This window comes from Sarcophilus harrisii, chromosome 1, assembly GCF_902635505.1.
Source record: "Sarcophilus harrisii chromosome 1, mSarHar1.11, whole genome shotgun sequence".
NCBI classification, from domain to species: domain Eukaryota; kingdom Metazoa; phylum Chordata; class Mammalia; order Dasyuromorphia; family Dasyuridae; genus Sarcophilus; species Sarcophilus harrisii.
Genome location: NC_045426.1, coordinates 317,914,503 through 317,936,503, shown reverse-complemented (window position 1 = coordinate 317,936,503; position 22,001 = coordinate 317,914,503). Strand labels below are relative to the sequence as shown.

The window sequence follows — 22,001 nt, the reverse complement described above, 5'->3', positions numbered from 1 at the left end:
TTCACAAGGGTACACTCCTGGCCAGTTTCTCTATTAAGGGCTTCACTAGAATCAGGACTCATGGTTTGGAGAGGGTTGCCATTCCCAGGGATCCTGGGCTTCCCAACCATGAGTAGCAGTTGATCAGCAACTGGTTTTGCTGGGGGTAAGAACAGCAAGTCTACTTTCTTTATATTTACTCCTCTGGACAATGGTTTTGTTAAAGCTGAACTAAAAGTAGGCCTAGTCATCTGGAGAGAGGAGGCGTTCTGCTGTTACCACAATTCTCTGGCTTATCTATCCCACTGAGGGTAGTTGGTCAGTACCAACTGTTGTTGTTGGGAATAACGGAGCCCTTTCATCACAAGGTTTGCTCCTCTAGACAATTGACTCATCATATATAAGATAGCTAATTAAACATGAAGATACAGATAACATATCAACTTGTGTCAAAAAAAATCTAGTGTAACCTGGAAAGCATCATTCATGTCCCTTGGATCAGCAAGCGTTCTCTGAACATGCAGGGGAGTTAAGCCTAGTACCACAAACCAACTACAAACAGACATAAAATGAGTTCTTCATTGTGTACAATTTTCCATCCTGGTTTTCATTTATGTAGTATTTATCACCATAGCATCTAAATACATTACAAAATAAAAACATATCAAATTATTAAAATAACAAGCATAATAGGAGTGGGCAGGTAGCCTAGGAAGTTTGGACGATGTCAACTTTGTTGTTATTGTTGTTCTTTTTTTAAACAAGCAGATCCTTCTTCATGGAGAACTCAACATCTGGAAAGTGTCCGCGTGCAAATTCCAGATGTTCTTCAGTTATCTGTGAAAAAGAGAAGTTCTAATTTTTGCATTTAAAAAATTAAACCAAACCTTCATACTTCTCACTCAAAAGCAATGAGACAAATTACCTTGGATGTCATTTTTTCCCCCTAGATGATATTCCCTCTGAAAGCAGACCAGACATGGAAAATTTACATTCACAAGAATGGCCACCTGCATGAAGTCTCTTATAATTCTTATGACTAATCAATAGCATGTAGAGGACCAAACACTGGTCTGGAAAAAGGTCATCTGAGTCTTGTTCATACCATTGCAGGTTGTTGAGCTATTCATCGATTCTCTAATTCATTTTTCCATTCTTTTTCATTTCTACTCCTAACTCAGTGAAGTAGTATGAGACAGCAATGAGACTTCAATTTGCATATGCAGGTACACATGTATGTATGTATGAGTGTGTATTGAGAAGTATTTTATCTTGTCTCTGTTCTTGTGTGGTATTGCATATTTGTATGTTCATGTATAAATGGTCTGATAAAGCTTATCTTTCTAAAATAAAAATGTATTTCTCTAGCATTTTATATTTTAATCAATCAAGCAGGACTGATTAAGCAACTACTACATACAGTCACTGCTAATAGTTGGGGATACAAAAGAAAGATAGAAAACAAAAACAGCTCCTGCCTTCAAGTATCTTACATACTAATGGATAAACAATACATATTAATCAGAAGATACAAAATAAATGCAAAATGAATAGCAGGGAATTTTAAAGGGAAAGGCCCTGACACTTAGGAGAACCAGGAAAGGCCTCGCACTGGAGATAATGTTGCTGTTGCTCCTGTTGTTGTCCAGTAGTTTCAGTCATGTCTGACTCTTGGTGACCCCATTTGGGGTTTTCTTGGTAAAGATGTTGGAAATAGTCTGCCATTTCCTTCTCTAGCTTATTTTACAGATGAGGAAACTGAGGCATAGTAAAGTGACTTGCCCAAGGGTCACACAGCTAATAAGTGTCTGCGACCAGATTTGAATTCATATCTTCCCAACTCCAGGCTTTCACTCTGTCCACTGCACCACTGGGCTGATTACTAAAGGATGTGGACATTCCAAGAGTAAGAGGTTAAGAGAGAAAGCATTCTATCGAAGGGGAATGGCCCATAAAGGTACAAAAAGAGGAGATGGAATTGGGAAGGGGAGGTAGGGAAGGAAAGAAGAACATTTTTTCACAACAAACCAATTAAGTAAATAGTAGAACTATTACAATCCCAGTTTCAAGATATAGAAATGAAGTGTGCTGGGTGTGATGTGAATGTAATGAAGATGTGCTTCAGCCAGCTTGACAGGCTAATGAGAGGCAAAGTCTATATATCATGGCCAAATTTTTTTTTATTGATCGCTAGATTTATGAAAGGGAGAAAAAAACTTTTAATAATACATATTAAACACAAAAATATTGTAACATTTTTTCCCCAGAGAGTCAGTTTTTAAATATTTACCAGTTAGAACTATTCCCCAAAAGCTTTGTAAAATTGTGCATGGTCTTTAATCCAGCAATATCACTACATCTTTATCCCAAAGATACAAGAAAAAAACTGAAAAAGAAGTATTTGTAAAAAATATATATATATATATTTATATTTATATTTATAGCAGCTCTTTTTTTGGTAGCCAAGAATTAGAAATGGAGGGGAAGTCCCTCAATTGGAATACTATTACGCTTTAAGAAATGATGAGCAGGTGGATTTCAAAAAAATCTGGAAAGATTTGTATGAATTGATATAAATTGAAGTGAATAGAACTGGGAGAATGTTGTACATAGTAATAGCAACATTTATCTCTATTATTGAATTATGATATAACCAAATGTCTCATGAAATAGTTGGTGTCTTCAAACAAATAATGCATCCAACTCAAACAAATTCTTTCTTTGCCTCTCTGAGGAAAACTAGTGAGCCTTCTAATATTATTATTTTTGGTCCCTATATCTATGCCAAAATCTTAAGTGGGGTATAGGTTCTTTTTAAATGTTTGTTTAATGGAACTAAAATAAATTCAAGTGAATTCTCTTTAATCTTTAATAAGAATATAGGGACTGACAAAATAAAGTTTTTTTAGTAGTTAGTCCATTGATGGTCATTGAATTGGGGTGCCAAATTTCAATCTCAAAAGCTAAGCTAATGTTTATAACCAGTCTACAAACTGTGATTGGTTTTTACTAACCTTCCCCACTCCTACCACCCATTTCTAACCCTCCACCACTGTCATTACAGAAGCAAAATAGGAGCCCACCGGACTGAGGGTCATTTTATATTTTCCTTTGTTGCCCAGCTTGCCATGACCAAACAATTTATTATTAAGTGGTCAGCAGATTGGTGACAAATCTCTCTGTACTTGGCTCAATTGGACTCCAGGAAGCAGTTTCCTGCCATCATTGTATTCAAATATTTTCCAAGAACATACAGAAGTTTTGCTTGAGATAAAAATTTCCAACAGAACCTATCAGATTTTGTGCTCAAGGAAAAGTCCAATGAACGAGGCTTGAATCCCAAATTACATCTTTAAATGATTATGATGTAAAAAATATAAGGCCTGGGGGGTGGGGGTGGGGACTATGAAAGAACCCTACAATTTTAGAGAAAAACTGTTAAAAAAAAAAAACTTAAAAGAGAGAGGGAGAAAGGAAGGAGGAAAAAGAAAGAAAAAAGGAAAAGAGAGAGAGAGAAAGAGGAAAGAAGGAAGGAAGGAAGGAAGGAAGGAAGGAAGGAGGAAGGGAGGGAGGAAGAGAGGAAGGGAAGGAAGGAAGGGAGGGAGGGAGGAGGAAAGGAAGGAAGGGAGGGGGGAAAGGAAGGAGGGAGGAAGGACAGGAGGAAGGAAGGAAAGGAGGGAAGGAGGAAGGAAGGGAAGGAGGGAGGGAAGGAGAGAGGGAGGGAGGGAGGAAGGGAAAGAAAACCCACATCTTCCATGTCTGGACTTAGTGTAGAGCCACTAGCCTTCAGCCAACTTGTAGAGATGTTGTCTCCTTTATTTCTCCCTTTGTCCAATATGCCTCATTGACATGCCCAGTTTCATTTATGTATGGTATGAATTCCAATCAGTGTATTACTTCTCCCAAAGGTATTTCATTTTAATCCTCATCTCCAAATGCAAGATAATATCTAGGTGGTTCAGTGCATAGAGCACCAGGCTCATATACTTAGTAGCTGTGTGACCCTGGACAAGTCACTTCACCCTGTTTGCCTCAGTTCCCTCATCTTTAAAATGAACTGGAGAAGGAAATGGTGAACCACTCTAGCATCTCTCCCAAGAAAACCCAGCTGGGGTCACAAAGAGTCATACATACCTGAAACGACTAAACAACAATCTCCTTCAGTGTGAGAAATGGATGGGCAGTTTGGTTTCTACAGTTATAAAAATCAAATTGGAGAAATGGAACAAATTAGAAAACTGAAACCCACAAGGATATCAAAGAATTCCACTAAGGGTGAAATTTATCTTCTCCTGAAAGAGTGTAAGCTCCTTGGGGACAGGGACTGCCTTTTGTAATCAGAGTAGTGACCTGAGATTTGAAAAGAATCTTTTGTTCTTTACCCTTAGCTCTCCCTTCTAGAATGTAAGTTCGTGGGAGCTGGGACTGGCTAGGTAAGGAAGAGTAGAAATTCTTGTTGGAAAATTTTGTAACATCCAATTAATGGGAATCAGAGGAGGGATTTGTGCTTCAGGATAGGAAATAAAATGCTGCCCTTGAGTTTCAAAAGTGTATCTACTCACCTGGACACCCATTCTTGCAAGAATGTAAAATAAATATTTCCTGCATTCATCAGTAAGTCAATGGAGTTCTTGGTAAAATAGTTTGTTTCTCACATTCACATAACATGAAGCAGGCAATGGAGGAGTTTAGGAGCAGACCATGATTTCAGACCTTTCTGCTTTGCCTTAAGGCAAATCCTATGGCCTCATCCCCTAGGAGCTATATGTTCCTCCCCAAATCTCCATTTGAAAAAGTACCTATGCCCCAGGAAGGCCCATAACCCTCCAGACAATCCCTCTTCTGTCTCAGCAGCCTTCTTCTCACACTACAACTTCTTCCTCCAACCAGCACATTCTTCTTTGAACTTCCCTTTGTGAAACACCATGCCAGGGAGCTCAGCCAGACCACTTCTCCACTTTTCCATTATATTGTTTTCTTCCACCAGAATTTAAGTTCCTTAAGATCTCACACTGTCTTTCTTCTTGTCTGCATTTGTAACCCTTCACTTAACACAATATCTGGCACATCACACAGTTCTTACTATTCCAACTGCCAGTTGCCAAAGAATTACCTTATTGGCCCTCAGGTTTGAACGGCTGTTCTCTTCTAAGACCTAGCACTAGAGTCAGTTGTACAGTAGTGTCTGCGACTTGATTTGAGGCTTCCTAATTCAAAGTCCAACCTTCTATCTGCTGGGCCACTTAGGCTTCCTCTGTAGTGTGCGTTGTATAAGCCTGGAGTTAAGAGGACCTGAGTTCGCTTCAGGCACCTATCAGCTGTGTGATTCTAGGCAAGTCAATTAGCCTCTGTTTGCCTCTGCTTCCTCAGCTACAAAATGTGGATAACAGTAGTACTTCATAAGGTTATTGTGACAATCAAATAAGATTTAAAGCACTTAGTACAGTGTCTGCCTGACATATACTAGGCACTTAATAAATGTGTGTTCCCTTGCTTTACTACATATTTCTTCAAAGACGTCAAAAAGCAGTGCTGGTAAACATTTAACATCTGGCCCTCCTCAGCCCCACAACTCTCGCTCCCAAAAATACACCTAATGCACTTTTAAATTTAATCTGCATTTTCTTCATCAACCTAGACAATTAACAAAACAAAACAAAACCAAAAAAAAACCTGGTTTGAATTTGGAACTTTAACAACTTTAAAGCTGAAAATTTAACAATTGGTTCTTGTGAGCAATGCGTCTCTCTCCATTTCAGTAGGGTTGCTCTCTGACTCTGAGAGTGCTGCTCCTATGCTTAGTCGCTTTTAAGTTATGTCTGACTCTTCATGACTCCATTTGGGATTTTTCTTGGCAAAGATACTGGAGTGGTTTGCCATTTCCTTCTCCAGATCATTTCATAGATGAGAAAACTGAGATAAAAAGGGTTAAGTGACTTGCCTAGGGTTACACAGCTACTAAGGGTCTGAGGTTAGATTTGAACTCAGGAAGAGGAGTATTGTTGACTCCAGGCCTGCTGCACCACCTAACGGCACCTATCATAGTGCTATGCAAAAGATTTCAAGGCTGATCTGAACAAGATGTGTCCAGAGATGTGGTCTGTTCTGACTGCCAAAGGAAGGTGGGCTTGTAAAATTCATCAGTTTTTAAAAGTAGCCCTGGTTCTGGCCAAATATCAACTGGCAAACCTCAAGGAGTGTGTTTCACATCACTGTTGTTCAAATCCAGGGCCAAATTTCCAGGAGTGGCTTCTTAAGCATTATCCTCTTAAGCTGGATTTTCACAGACCTGTTAGCGAGACAACTACCAGAATACTCCAGAATCGTTGGCACAAAAGAATTTGGCCCCATGAGTTAAGGGCTTAAAGTATCCTAACACCATGAATCACTTTAAAAATTCAGCTTTTATCTTCAGAAAGTTATGTGATTTTCAAACTCTTTAAGTATCCCTTCTAGGATTACCTTGGTTTTTATTAGCATTGCCATTATTATTTTTTTTTCTCCCAATACAGAGCAGAGTGGAATAGCATAAAAAGAGCCCGTACTAGGAACTAAGGCCTGGATTTTAATCTAGGGTCTGCCATTCATGAATTATGTGGTCTTTAGTTTATTCTTTCTCCTTTCTGAATCTGTCTTCTTTTTTAAAATAAGGAAGTTGAATATTAAATGATCTCTAAGACACTAAAAATTCAGGCTTCATTATTATGGCATCAGGGATATGGAGGCATCAGGCATGAGGAGCAGCTATTTTTCTAGCCATTAGGAGTCTTGTAGCATTAGGATCATAAGGACAGAGTCACATCAGAAAATGTCTAGCACATTATTAGTACCTCTTTTTTATTATTCTGAACATATTTCTGAATTATTCTTTTTAGAAATTCAATGTATAAAAGTATGCCCTGCCTCACACTTACAGAATGAGAGTCTCAGGGATATAAAGGATCTCAAAGGCCATGGAGTCCAAGCTATACCTGAACAATGATTCCCTCCTAAAACCTAGCCAACAAACCATTATCTAGCATCCTTTTGAAAGTTTTCTGTATTGTACAGCCCACTAAGTCCTGAAATAGCTCATTCTACTTAAGGTCAGTCTTTATTTAAAGAAGTTTTCCTTTATAGTTTCTCTGTAACATCTGCCCATTCCTCCTATGGTAACTACCCTCTGGAGCCAAGCAAAACAGAATCTGGTCCTTCTTCCATAAGTCAACTCCACAAACAATTGCATATAGCCATCACAACTTCCTTCTCTTTGCCTTTCTCTCCTCTCCCCAATAAATCTTTTCTTCTCTGCATTAAATATCCAGCACAGTCTCTTATTTTCTCATCTTACCCAGACCAATGTAACACCCTCCAGAATTGATCTCAGTAGATTTTTTTTTGTCTCTTCATTGACTTAATTGGGCTTTCAGTCCAATAAAACCGCTAAATCTTTTTCACAGGAATTGCTGCCAAGCCATGTCTCTCATACTCTGTTAATATAGTTGTCTTTTAGGACCCCAAGATAGAACTGAACATTTACTCTTATGAAATTCAATTTTATTAGATTTAGTCCATCATTTTGGTTATTGAATCATTATGAAAATTGATTCTATCTAATTTCAAATCTTCTTTAAATTTGATAAGTATATGAGCTATGTCTACATTCAAGTTGTTTTCTCCAGAACGTAACAGGAACCACCTGAGTTTGGAGATGCTCCCACCGGTGGAAATGGACAAATTCTGGCTTGAGATAAGAAGAAATTCCATCTCATTTTGCTTTTTGGAGCCAAGCAGAATGAGTTTAATCACAGGATCATGGGTTAGGTCCATGGGGGAATGAGTTTCCTCCAGAAGCAGCATGTTTCCCATCACCTGAATCCTCTGAGCAAAGGCTGGATGACCACTTGTCAGTTGTGCTGCTAAAAATACTCTTTTGCCAGGATAAGTCGGACTAGATGGGCTCTCAGGTCCCTTTTGAGATTCTATGATTCTAAGGTTCTACTGAATTCTTTTCCCCTCATTCCGGTCTAACCACCTCCAAAAATTTTTAAAGAAAAAAACTGACAACAGGCTATATGATGGAGCCTAAGAGCAAACCAATGCATTTGTGTTTCATTTGGGAAACTTTGATGGCCCTCTGCCAAGCACCTCCAAGCTGAGCAGCTGGCTGAACACACACCACCAGTGACTCACATTTGTGTTTGTAAGGGGAAACAAATAATTAAAAAAGATCAAAGACTCAATGTGATAATGAGAAACATGCTCATTGCTGCTCATCTACTGCTGAAAATCTCTACTTACAGGGATGGATTTTTTTAATAATTTTTTTTAGCATAGGCCTAGTTTGGGGCTTGCTCTGGGTTTAGAACTTTTCTTCCAAGTGGGTGACATCGCTGCTTGCCACAATCATAACCAACGGGTCAGGGAAACATGCATTGAACGGCTCAATTCTGCTTTCATGCTTCATTCACTGGCATTTCTTTTCTAGGCTTTAATGTTTTCATCTGTAAAATGAGAGGTGTTGGACTAAATAAACTCCAAGATTTGTCCGGCACTCAAATTCCACGAGTCTGTGATTCATGTGGAAGGCAGCCTGTTATGCCTTTATGTGTCCCCCATCTCTCTCCTTTGGACCACTGCATATTTCAAACATTGAAGAACGGGGTTTCTCGGGAAGAAAGAAGGAGTCCTGTCTTTCAGGATAACAACTGTGCCTTGCACAAGTGTTGCTGTGCAGCTGTTTTCGGTTGTGTCCCACTCTATGTGACCCGTCTGGGGTTTTCTAGGCAGAAATACTGGGGTAGTTTGCCGCGTCCTTCCCCAGATCATTTTATAGATGAGGAAACTAAAGCAAAAAGAGTTGCCCAGAATCACTCACTACCAAGTGTCTGAGGCTATCTGCGACCTCAAGAAGATGAGGACTGCCGACCCCAGGGCCCGCACTCTGCGCACTATGGCGCCACCTAGCCGTCCTAGGTTACAAAGTATTTGTTGAATGTGATTGGTTGAAAATAGTCTCCTCCAGATTGATTGATTGATTGATTGAGTGTGTGTGTGTGTGTTGGGGGCGGGGAGATAGGGGTGGATATAAATGCATATATGATTGTATATATAGAGAGAGAGAGTAGCTTATATATATTTTTCCATCACCAATAAATATTTCATGCATCCTCACTATTTCCTTCTTCACTCAACCTTTACCATCTGCTTACAAATATACCCAGAAACCCTCAGTCCCAATGAACAACCTTCTGTTTCACCCTTCTATATTATCTAACTACTCTTCGAGGCAGTTAAGTGGCACAATAGACAATAGGTAGAATACCTGGTCTAGGATCAGGAAAACTCTTCCTGAGCTCAAATCTGGCCTCAGACACTTGCTAGCTGTGTGAGCCTGGGCAAGTCACGTAATCCTGTTTGCCTCAGTTTCTCATCTGTAAAATGAGCTGGAGAAGGAAATGGCAACCCAAGCCTTTACCTGAACTTCTGGCAATCTGCCTTCAACCTTTACTGAAACTACTCTCTCCTAGTTTGCAAACAATCTCCTAATCACCAATCCAGTAATCTTTTTTTTTTTTTCTCTTTATTCTCTGTTACTTTTGACATTATAGAGTCCTTATCTTTCTTGGCTTCAAAGTCATCAAGTTCTCCTGATTTTCCTTTGATCTTTCCCTTCTCTATTTTTTATTATCTCTTCTTTTTTTTTCTTACCCAAAATGTCTGTCCCCTGCCTCTTCTTTTCCTACTCTCTTAAGCGTTAGCAATTTCAATTACTCCTTCTGTGAGTGAATAACATGGTTTCCCTATCCCATCCTTCCCTTGTCTTCCACTGAGCATTTTGGAATATGTGTTCCATTATGAACAAACTGTTCTTCATATTATATCTGTGCTTTTCCCCTTTGGAAATTGCTTTTTCTATATTATGTATCCTCTTTATATGTGCATGATGATTTCTCCCCCACCAAAGATGTAGGAATTTAATACATTCTTGTCGAATTGAATTAAATCCCATAGCTTCAAAGATCACTGCTATGTAGATGAGTCACAAATCAATTTCTTGAGTTCAAACTTCTCTTGGGGATTCTCAGCAATATGTTCTCAACTGTTCAACATTTTTTAATTTGACTTAACTAAAGCCACAGAAAACACACTTGTCAAATTTGTAGGTGATAAAAGTCGGGAGGGATAGTCAACACATTAGATTTCACAGTTATTAGGATGAACATAATCAGATAAAATTAAATGAGGGCAAGTGTAAAGTTCTACATTTGCATTTTTTAAAAACTTTGCGAATACATTATGGGAAAAGTAACTCTAAATTGTAGTTCATTTTAAAGAGCCAAAGAGTATTAATGAACCATAAGCTCAAAATGAGTCAGTAGTGATAGGATGGTCAAAAAAAAGCTAATGTTAGGGATTATCTAAGGAGAACACTGGATAAACCACTGGAATAGGAAGGACCTGAATTCAAATCCAGATTCAGACTTACTAGATGTGTGACTATGGGGAGGAGGAGGAGGAGGAGGAGGAGGAGGAGAAGGAGAAGAAGAAGAAGAAGAAGAAGCAGCAGCAGCAGCAGCAGCAGCTAGCCTTTGTTGCATTCTAAGAAACTCACTGTAAGGAGAGAGGTGACAGTTTTATTGTATTCTGGCTTTCTCAGACCACATCTGGATGTCTGGGAACCACATTTTAGAATATCTTCAAACAAGGGGATTTTCATTAAGAGGGGAACCAGAATGACAAAAGAAATAGTTGCCATATTATATGACAATCTTTTAATGAAACTGGAGATATTCAGCATGGAGAAGACTTAAGAGAGATAGTTTTTTTCATGTGTATACCTGCTTTCTAAGTTGGGAGGGAGTGGGAGTTTAAGGTTAGGGGGAGAAGGTAAGGGATATATATATATATATATATATATACACAAATAAATATATACATAGATATATAAACACATAATATATGCAATATATATGCATATATATACACATAGACAAACTATATACACACAAATGATTGTGTCTGTATAGTAATTTCAGAGAAGGCACTAAGAAGAGCATGGGGGTGCCATCATTATATAGGGTTTGAAGTTAAGATAATGGAATTCAATTCTTTCCCCCAGATATTTACTAGCTATGTCATCATAGGCAAGTCACTATAATTCTCAGTCTGTTTCCTCATCTATAAAATTAGGACTATAATACTTGCATCATCTACCTCACATTTGTTGTAAAGCAATTTTTTTTCAAATATAAAGGAGCATTTTCCAGAAGAAAATAATCTCCTTGAGGGCAGAGATTTTTTTCCATTGTGTCTTTTTAGTATCATGAAGAACAGTACTTTGAAAACAGCAAGCACTTAATAAATGCCTGATATTGATAATGAATCTATACTCCAATCAAACTGGATTTTTCTCTCCTTCTCTGATTAAGAACTGTGTTCTAAAACCCGTAAGTCTTCAGTCACATTGTTCTAACCATTCTAACCATCATGTAATTAGGTCTCCAAAAACTGTGCACTAATCCCTGGGGAAGTTAATTTATTCAGCTTTCAAACTTTTATGTGGCTATGCAATCTTGACTGTGAGTGAGCATAAACTTTCCTAACCCATTATATCTTGCTAGACTCAAATCAGATTTTGTTTCATATCCTAGCCAATCAATCAATTATTCAGTCATCTTGCCTTCAGTCTTATCCAAACTCCTATTTTGGGCACACTAATAAAAGCAATATTACCATTGCTTTGGGAAAAAGCATCAACTTACCATCTCTGAGATTCTCCTAACCCTAAATTCCTTAACATGCATTATTTTCCCCATTATAATATAAGGGACTATCTAACCTTTCCATTTGTATCGCTGGCACTTAGCACAATGCCTTGAACCTGACAGGTGTTTTTTTGTTTGTTTGTTTTTTTCTTTTTTGTGTATATATGTATGACAGCTAGATGGCTCAGTGGATAGTGCAGGGCCTGAAGTCAGGAGGACCTGAGTTCAAATCCTGCCTCAGGCACTTAATACTTCCTAGCTGTGTGACCCTGGGCAAGTCATTCAACCCAATTTCCTCAGCTAAATATATATACATATATATACATATACATATGTATATGTATATATATGTATATGCATATATATGTATGTGTATATATATATATATATATATATATATATATATATATATATATATTTGAACTCATCTTCCTGATTCTAGGGCCAATGTTCTATCCACTATTCATTTACTTCTTAAGTTATGTCAAGTCGTGGGCAAATAATTTGATTCAAAGAATTCATCCTGGCCCAAACTGAAGTAAAACACAATAGCCACTCCACCTGAGTGGAGTCTTGATATAGACTCTTCAGAGACTGAGGTCTTAAAATGAATATCTAAAAAAAAAGAATCTCCCCAAATCTTTGGTTATGAATAATAATTATTAATAATCACCTTTCTCAGGGGCAAGAACCTCTTTCTCACCTAAACTTAGTAACTGTCTCAGCAACAGCCAAGGTTCTGCCTTGACACAGTAGCAGTTAAATAAATATGTGTTCTTTTATATTAAAGATTAATAGCTTCTTTGAATAGTCACATGGGTTAGCGACTTACGGTTTCTGGATTTTTAGTGTTTTTTTTTTTTTTTAAAGATTTATACTTAAAAAAAAAGCCTATAGGCTTTATGGGAGCATATCATTGTCTCATATAAGACAAAGAGTAAGCATTGCCATAATAGCTGGCCCTTCCATGCTGTCTCCCTTATGGGTTTTTTTGGGTGGCAATTTCTTTTGGCTTATATCACCAATGTTATTTTTTTTTTTTTTAGGTAATCCAAACATGAAGGGAATTACCCTACTTGAGCAAACAGATTTTCCATAGAAAATATTTTAAAGATACCTTGCCATTATGAAAATTTTCATTTTAGATTATCTCTGTTGACTATAAACAATTTGGAAGAACATATTAAATGTGCTATATGCTAATATTCCACCATGATTTCCATGGTTGGAGAAAATATGACTACAGGGACCCATGTAGCTTGGCCTTTAGCTGAGAGCTAATAAAAAGTGGAGAAATAAAAACACATCATTGTAGACAGTACAGTGGAGACAGTACTATTAAGCAGGCCAAGAAGATTATTGCCTGTTTCACCAGCTCCAGCTCATTAAACATTCTGTTGAAAACTGTTCTAAATCCAAATTCTAAATGAAGCAGACTTGCCTGGCAATGAAGCTCTCCAATGGTTCCAGGATAAAATACCATGTTTTCCCTAAAGAATGCCTGAAATGGGACTACCGTGTTCTCTGTAGGCAAAAATGAGAAATGAAAAGGTTGGTCTGGAGATCGTGGGCAGTAAATCCTGGACCAGAAAGATCTACTGCCCCTCCTTATAGAGAGAGGCCCACAAATTCTATACAAGTTAAATTATCAAGTTTTTTTTGGGGGGGGGATTCCAAATGTCCTCAAAATCATTTCTTCTGGAACTGTGGTAATTCCTATTCACTTTACAATTTAGTTGGCATTGATATTTTCAGGATAATGAGGCCAGTGGTTGAAAATAATTTGCATACTCAAATTTCCTGCATTAATATCTCCCATATTTCATTCTACCTGATGTATGTGCTAAGTCCCCACTAGACTTTGAAATCCATGAGGGCTGAAACCAATATTCTTTGTGTGTTGCACATGATAGACATCTTATGAAATTTTTTTGTATCAAATATATGTGTGTATATGTATATATGTAATATAATAACATAATGTGTATAAAGAGTTTTTTCAAGCATTAAGAGAAAAAAAAGCTAATGATTATAAGCACTTGGGAGGCATCTTCCCATCCCAATTCACCCAGTGAATACCTCAGACAAAGTAGCTCCAGGTTTAGGGTACTATATACATCTGCATCCATAGCTCAAGAGCCCCAACTATGCTTTTTACTAGTAATGTGCAGGGTAAAATTAGTTGAAAGCAAAGGCATTTAATGAAGCAAGAGGCCAAAGCAATAAAATATTTCATCTTTATGCCAAGGGCATACCCTCCTAGAAATAAATACACACATACCATCAGTGGTTGAGTGGACACATAGGAAACATATAACCAAGGCATGTACCTGGAGGGACAAACATGAACAAAGCATGTGGCCCTTTGGCTCGTTTTCCACCAGCAATGATCTTTTAGAAGATCATTCATGTGAGTAGGCAAAGGTTGTGGGAAGACAGAAATCCTTCTCGGCTTTTTTCCTCAAGGATTGTTCTGTCTATACCTCTCAGAGCCTTGGATAGAATAGTTTTTTTCACTTGCATGAAATTCTTTGCTCCAAGCTCCTTAGTACAAGAAAAATAGCTTTCCTACCCAATTAGTGCCTTTTGGAAGGAAGGAAACAAAGAAGGAAACAAGGAGGGAAGGAAACAAGGAGGAAGGGAAGAGGAAGAGCAGAAAAGAAAGGAAAGGAAAGGAAAGTAGGCAAGTTTTCATTGTCAAGAAAACCCCAAAATGGGGTCATGAAAAATCAAACCAAAGTGAAAGGAGTGAGCAGTAACTACAACAATTCTACATTGTTGCCAAATAAGACCATTTTCTGCTTCTCAAAGAGTCTCTATAATCTTCTGTTTCTGTAGCTTTTCTCAGACTCTTCCCCTCTGCCCAACAAGTCCCTCCACAAGCCTAGCTGAATTCCTGCATATTCATTAAAATAAAATTCAAATGTCACTATTTTGATTAAGAGTTCCCTAATCTGGGACAGCTAGGTGGTGCAGTGGATAGAGCACCAGTCCTGAAGTCAGGAGGACCTGAGTTCAAATCCACCCTCAGACACTTAAGGCATCCTGGCTGTGTTACCCTGGACAAGTCACTTATCCCCAACTGCCTCCTCAGCAAAATAACAACCACAAACATTCCCTAATTCACCATCTGTAGCAACCTTAATCCTCAGAACTTACAAAGTATTTTGTTTTATAACTTTCTTAGTGTACTCTTTGTATTAGTATTATATATAGGACAGGGACGTTGTGGACACTAGTCTTATTTAAACTTTCCATGCACATCATAGTGTTTTGTAGAGTAGAAACTTAATAAATCTTGATTATTCAATTAATAAAATGATTAATAGATAAATATTTATTGACTCCTTGTTCTATGTTGTCTATTGACTTTCAGCTCAAATAACTAATCTTCAAGGGCCTTTAAAGCAGAAAGAATCAAGTATTTAATTTGTAGTTCAAATAATTCAGAGATTATAAAACATACTACAAAACACAAGGTAATTTGCAAATACACACTCAGTACTAGTGACATAAATTATAAAATGATGGGAAAAATCCTCATTATGCAAAGTTTTCTCCCTTCTTTATAAACTAATTCATAATCCTGAAAAAGCAATGAGAAATGACACTAAAATCTATCTTGACATTGAAGGGATACAATATAGACCTTATAGTATCTAGTATAGTACAGTACAGTATAGTATAGTATGGTATAGTATAGTATAGTATAGTATAGTATAGTATAGTAGAGATAGACACTCTACCCCACATCACTCTATAATTTTGCATAATTATTAAAATTACTTACGTACAGATTGAAAGGGACCTTTGACCTCTGGGACAGGAACATCTAAAAAAAAAAAAAAAAGAAAAGAAAGAAAGAATTCAGAATATATGGGAAAGCTGTTGTTGCCCTTGGTGTATTCTGTGTCCAAGGTCTTAGGCAACTTACAACACAGTTCAATGCATGAGCCTTTCCCTAGGAATGCATACAATACAGATAAATGTATACTTAGACAACCATTTGGGTAAAAATCATTGCTCTATCTCAAATAGCCTTTGCTTTTAATATGTTTAACTCTACAGTCACAGTTTAAAAGGCTAGTTTGGCATATAACAGTCCAAAGGCTCGGACTACCTTTGCCTCAGAATGAAAGAGAGACTGTTTGAGGCTTTTGGCAGCAGCTTCTAGCTTCCTACTCTCCCTGACTTCTCATCATTTGTTTTGGTAATACTAAGGATGGGTTAGAAATGTCCTTTACAGAGTTTTCTTTCTACCCATATACTTCCTAGGAATTAATGAGTTAATCATGTATGAAAATACTCAAGCCTCTTGGAAGGAAAAAAGAGACTAGAAGAGGACAAATTGTTATTATTTCCTTCCTATTTCTTTTTAGGCATGCCAGGCTACATTTCATAGTTTGATTGAAATTGTGCCATACAGTCTGTCTATTCACAAACAAATAAAATATTCTGAGCTTCTCGCATTTGGAAGAGCACAGCTTGCATCTTTTTATGAAGAAAAATAAACACTGTGTATTGTAACAACCCAAGTATGATGGATTAAACATGCATGAAAGCCAGAGCAACTCTTGTTATACAGACTGTAGATTGGCTATTAGGAAAAAGTGAAGCAGCAGGGTTGATGATACAGAACAGAGTCAGTGTGCAGAGAGATGTGTGTGTGTGTGTGTGTGTGTGTGTGTGTGAGAGAGAGAGAGAGAGAGAGAGAGTGTTTTAAAAGAAGTGGGCAAAATCAGGCTACATGGCACTGTCTACACTGGACTTTGAATAAGGCAACTTTATGGAAATTAAATTAAAATCTAATTCAAAAGTCTGAGATAAAGTCAGATTCCTGTGACTTTAAATGCTAGGATATAACTAAGAATAGGCAAGAGGAGGTATGTCTCAGGGTGCTGACATCTCCACTTAAAGGAAATTATCAGAGAACAATTTGACGGTCCCTGTAGGTTGGTCCCAATTTAAGAAGTAAGGGGGAGATAGAGTCTTCTGCAGGGATGCTGCTTCTCCTTGGAAGGAGGTACATATCAGATAGAGGACCAGCAATGCAGACTAGAAATAAGCAGCACATCAAAAATGGTCTCCTGACCACAGCCCACATTCATAGACTATCAGATTCAGGGGAGAGAGACAAATTTGCTTGTGGTGGAGGTATAGGAAGAAAGAGTGTTTCCTGTAATGTGGGAATTCTTGTAGAAAGTAGACAGCCTGGGTCCTGGGGGCTTCAGTCCTTGAATTGCTCCAAGGTGGAGGATACATTTCTACTTATCACATTGAAACTTTGGGAAAAAATGGGTAGTGTAGCTACTAGAAAATGCTTGAAAGAGCATTGAGATAAAAAACAGTCCTCCAAACACAATCACTACCACCAACATCCCCTCAAACTAAATTTTCCTCATATATCAGAATTACAGACTTTAGCTCTAACATGGAGATAGGGTAAATAAACATGGTTCTCTCTCTCCCATTTCACTATTATAATTGCTCACTAGCAGAGACTTACATGACCAAAAACATTTGAGAACTTCCCTTACACCAAGCTCTTACAACCAATAGGTTGTTTGAAATTATTCTCCTGTTGTATCAAGCAAAGAGGTTTGTCTCCCCATCATAAATTCTTTGAGAGACCATATCATCAATTTCTTTTGTATCTTCCATGTAACCAAGTATAATATATTTGCAATATATTTACCTACACAAAGGTATACAAATGGTTATTGATTCTTTCATACTCTTTGCTCTGTAAAGGACATTTCTAACCCATTCTTATTATTACCAAAATAAATGATGAGAAGCTGGGGAGAGTAGGAAACTAGAAGCTGCTGCCAACAGTCCCAAAGAGCCTCTCTTCCATTCTGAGGCAGAGGTAGTCCAAGTCTTTGGACTGGTATAGGTCAAACTAGCCCTTTATACTGTGACTATAGAATTAAGCATATTAAGAGCAAGGGCTCTTTAGGATAGAATAATGTTCTTTACTCAAGTACAAAGATCTTCTCTATTCAAGTCCCCAGTTCCACTTCATTTCCCCTTTCTCTTGGTAAGTAATTTGGTTTCCTATGTTATATAATCTATGTTATAGAATCATCATATCAGTGAGCATTTATTAAGTGCCTACAATGTGCTAGTCACAGTACTAAATGTTTGGGGTTCCAAAAGAAGGAAAACCAGTCCCTGTTCTCAAGGAGCTTACAATCTAATGGGGCTGAACAAGCAAACAACAACACACAAACTAGACATATAGAGCATTATTTGGATATAACCAATGGAAAGAAGTTACTAGGATTAAGGGGGATTGGGAAAGGCATTTTATAGGAAATGGGATGTTAGATGGGACTTGAAGAAAGCCAAGGAAGCCAGGAGATGAAGTTGAGGAGGAAGAATATTCCAGGCATGGTGGAATACCCCAGAGTTGGGACATGAAGTGCCTTCTGCAAAGAAGAGGCTTTGGATGCCAAACAAAGGATTTTTATTTCATCCTTAGGATAATAGGGAACTATTGGAATTCACTGAATGGAGAGATCTGACCATGGTCAGATCTAAGTTTTAGGAAAATCAATATTATTATTGAGTAGAAAATGGATTCTTACAGGAAAAGCAATCAGAAATTTAGTGAAACAGACAATGTGTAAGGTAGGTACCAGCATATATACCTCCTTCAGTCCTCTGACATTGCCACCTGCTTAATCACCTCATACATAGATTACTGCAGTAGCCTATGGGTTGTCTTCCTATCTCAGGTCTCTCCCCATTCCAGTCTACCCTTCACTTAGCTATGAAATTTATCTTCCTAAAACACAGATGTGCTCATGTCAATGTCCCTATTTAATAAACTCCAAAGAAAAAATCTTGTTTGTCAAAATCTTACAAAAATGAAAATTGAAAGTCATCTTTACATTTAATTGGAAAAATAAAATACCACTGAAATTTAAAAAAGAAAGAAAGAAAATCCTGTTTGACATTCAAAGCCCTTCACAACCTGACCCAGTACCTGATCAGTATTCTTATCTCCAATTTCCCCCTACACTCCAAACACACACTCTATAATCCAATGAGACTGACATCTTTACTGTTCATTACACAGGACATATCAACTTCCCCATGTCCAAAATATTTTGCTTCCTCATTTTCAGCTCCTAGGAAACTCCTGGTTTCCTTCAAGTCTAGATAAAATTTTATCTTCTACAAAAAGCCTTTCTGTAGTCCCCTTAATACTAGTGCCTTCCTTTTGTTTATTTTCTCTAATTTATGCTGAATATTATTGTACATTATTGTTTACATGATGTCTTGATAGAATGTGGGTTTTTTGAGAGCATACTGTTTTTTTTTCTCTCCTTTCATCCATCATGTTTAGCAGAGTAACCAGAAAAGAATAGGCAATAAATGCTTTTTGATTGACTGTCTCCTTCCTTGTCTTCTACAACACAACATGTTTGTTGGTCTCCTTCCTCTTCTGCTTCTTTGCATCCTCCTTCTATCTGTATATATTCCTATCTTCTTGGAGGTTTTGTTCTTGAAACTCCTCTCTCTATCTATACTTTTTCTCTTGGCAACCTCATACATTCCCATGGCTTCAATTAGTATCAATTTATAGAGAGCTCCTGAATCTCTCTTTATCCCCCAATCTCTCTCCAGAGTTCCAAGTGCATGTGTGTGTATGTATAGAAACACAGGTCTAAGTATATATGAATATATATACACATGTATCAGCTTAAAATCTCTACCTTGTTATCCTCCTGGAATATCACACTCAAGTAGATTTAGAAAAGAAAACTTTCATTCTCCTGCCCTTTCACTATAAATAAAACCTATCTACTCTTTCCCTACCTTTTCTGTTTCCTAATGGCAACATTATCCTTTTAATTTCCCAGGTTCTCTTGGAGTTATCTTGGACTCCCTACCACCACACCACCTTGATTGTTCCACAGCCAATCATTTTCTGACTTCAGTGTTTTATGCTTGTGAAACCTAGACAATATACCAGCACTATGCCAGGAAAATGAATTACTTCCATTTGAATTGTCTTAGCAAGATTCAAAAGATCACCCGGAAGGATAGGGTACTAGACACTCAGCCTCTTTCTTGTACTAAACTACCAAGCATCCCAGCTTGACTTCAGAGAGCATAACTCCAATGGGTCGCTCATGTTGTCTGAATGCCAAACATATGCTGGCCTAAAAGACTATTTTTACAGAAAACTCACACAAGGCTGGCACTCACATAGTAGTCAGAAAAAGCAATACAAGGACACTCTCAGGATCTCTCTGAAGAACTCTGGAATTGATTGTGAGACATGGAAGTCTTTGGCATAGGACCACCCAGCACGATGTGCCCTCATCAGAAAAGATGCTGTGCTCTGTGAGCAAAGCAGAATTGAATTATCTCAGAAAAAAATTTGAGATGCACAAATTTAGAGATTCCACCCTGAATGTTCACATGGATTATATGTGTCCAACCTGTCACAGAGCATTTCAAGCTTGTATTGGTCTGATCAGCCACTGTCAACACTTTGTAACTTGACTCTAATATAGTGATGTTATTCAAGAACAAAGGAGAACAACCATCCATCATTTGCCAAACTCTAGAGATTTTACATCTGCAATATCTCTTGCATCTGTCCTTTTTTTGCCCCTGCAACAACCATAACCCTGCTTCACCCCTCCTTTCTAAAACTAGACTATTGGAATAGTTTCCTAAGTGGTCTTCCAATATATCCCAGTTATCTGCACTTCAGTTCCTATGTTAATTCACTTTGTTGATCATTAGTGATATACCAATGATACATGATTCTTTACCAAATAAAGTATGAAGTCCCTAAACTGACATTCATTGCCCTCCACACTCTGACTACAGCCTACCTTTATAGCTTTAATTCTATTACTCCCCCATTTTCCTATTCTTCTGGCTAAACTATTCTCTGTCCTCCGTTCTTACTCTGCCCTCTCCTCTATCCATCCTCCATACCTAGAATGGATTCCTGTCCCATCCTACCCATCTGAGTCACCTAAGAAACACAGAGGGTAAAGCATTGGATGTGGAGTCATTCTTTATGACTTTAAGTTCAAATCCAAACTTGGACCTTACAAGATGAGCAATCCTAGGCAGGCCAATTAATCTTGTTCCTTACAAATATTCTTAAGTCATTTTTCCTTCTATTTCTCATAGCACTTATCACATTCTCTCTTGTTTCATAGTGGGATACATGTATATTTGGGATAAGGGTCTATTTCTTAATTATCTTGGTAAATGCAGAATGAGTGATACCAGAACTGTAATTTTCCTGAGAAATTTACGAGTGCTGATCAGCATCTTCTCTGCAAAGTGCAGTCTTAAAGGGCTGCCTAGAGTGCTAAAGGGCAGTTAAATGGTGCCATAGTACACAGTGCCAGACTTGGGATCAGAAAGGTCTGAGTTCAAATCTGACCTCAGATACTTACTAGCTGTGTGACCCTGGCCTCAGTTTCCTTATCTGTAAAATGAGCTGAAAAAGGAAATGGCAAACCATTTCAGTATCTCTGCCAAGAAAAATCAAATGGAGTCACAAAGAATAGTACACAACTGAAAAAAACCCTACTAAATAAATACAACAGGAGAAAACTAAATGGTTCAGTGAATCAATCAATGAATCAGGATCCCACAGCCAACCTATGTTTGAGCAGGACTTCAACCTAGGTTTCTCTAGCTCCAAGGCCAGCTCTCTACCCACTAGTCTGTTTCTCTCTATATATATACATACATATATATGTATATATATAAACAAACTCAAATTTAGGCTAACTATAAGGATTAAGTATGATACAAGTATGGTATGATTCTTGTCAGCATGGGAACTTCTACCACCTCAGACAGATCATGTCCTAGCTAGGGTTTAATATATTATTCCAGGAGCGTAGATTTGTAAAGATCATAAGCCAGTAAGGTTAGTGTCAGAGACAAGATCTGAACTCAGGTTTTCCTGACTCCCAGCCCACTATATTCTAATCCACTATTATGCAGCAGAACATGATGAATAGCTTCTCAGAATGCAGTGTGACAACACACCTTGCTGCTGTAATGGTCTGCAAGCATGTCCTGGCTTTTCCCACTCCATATCTGCTTCCTCTGCACCTGCCTAGTCATATTCTTATGAAAGCATCATTTTTTTCCTTTGAGACAATCAACTGTTTCTATCTAATGAAAATTTAAAAGTAAAAGAAAAAAACTAGGTATTTGGAGAGGTGAGGGGGAGATGTTCGACAACTCAGAAATATTTTGCACTTCAATCTAAAAGGATTG

The 22,001-nt window shown here is 37.7% G+C and overlaps 1 protein-coding gene across 2 annotated transcripts in view; it reads right to left on the bottom strand.

Moving 5' to 3' along the window:
* Window positions 1–540: 540 nt before the first annotated feature.
* AGTPBP1 (ATP/GTP binding protein 1) overlaps window positions 541–22,001 on the bottom strand; it is a 180,769-nt gene continuing 159,308 nt past the window's right edge. Inside the window, exons 26-27 of one of the 2 annotated variants that reach the window (XM_031945454.1) lie at window positions 15,517–15,558; window positions 541–816 (exon numbers count right to left, since the gene is read on the bottom strand). In XM_031945454.1, coding sequence (XP_031801314.1) covers window positions 813–816; window positions 15,517–15,558 — 46 coding nt within the window. In that variant the 3' untranslated portion in view covers window positions 541–812. The remainder of the gene's footprint in view (window positions 817–15,516; window positions 15,559–22,001) is intronic. The other variant, XM_031945455.1, reaches the window with a different exon arrangement.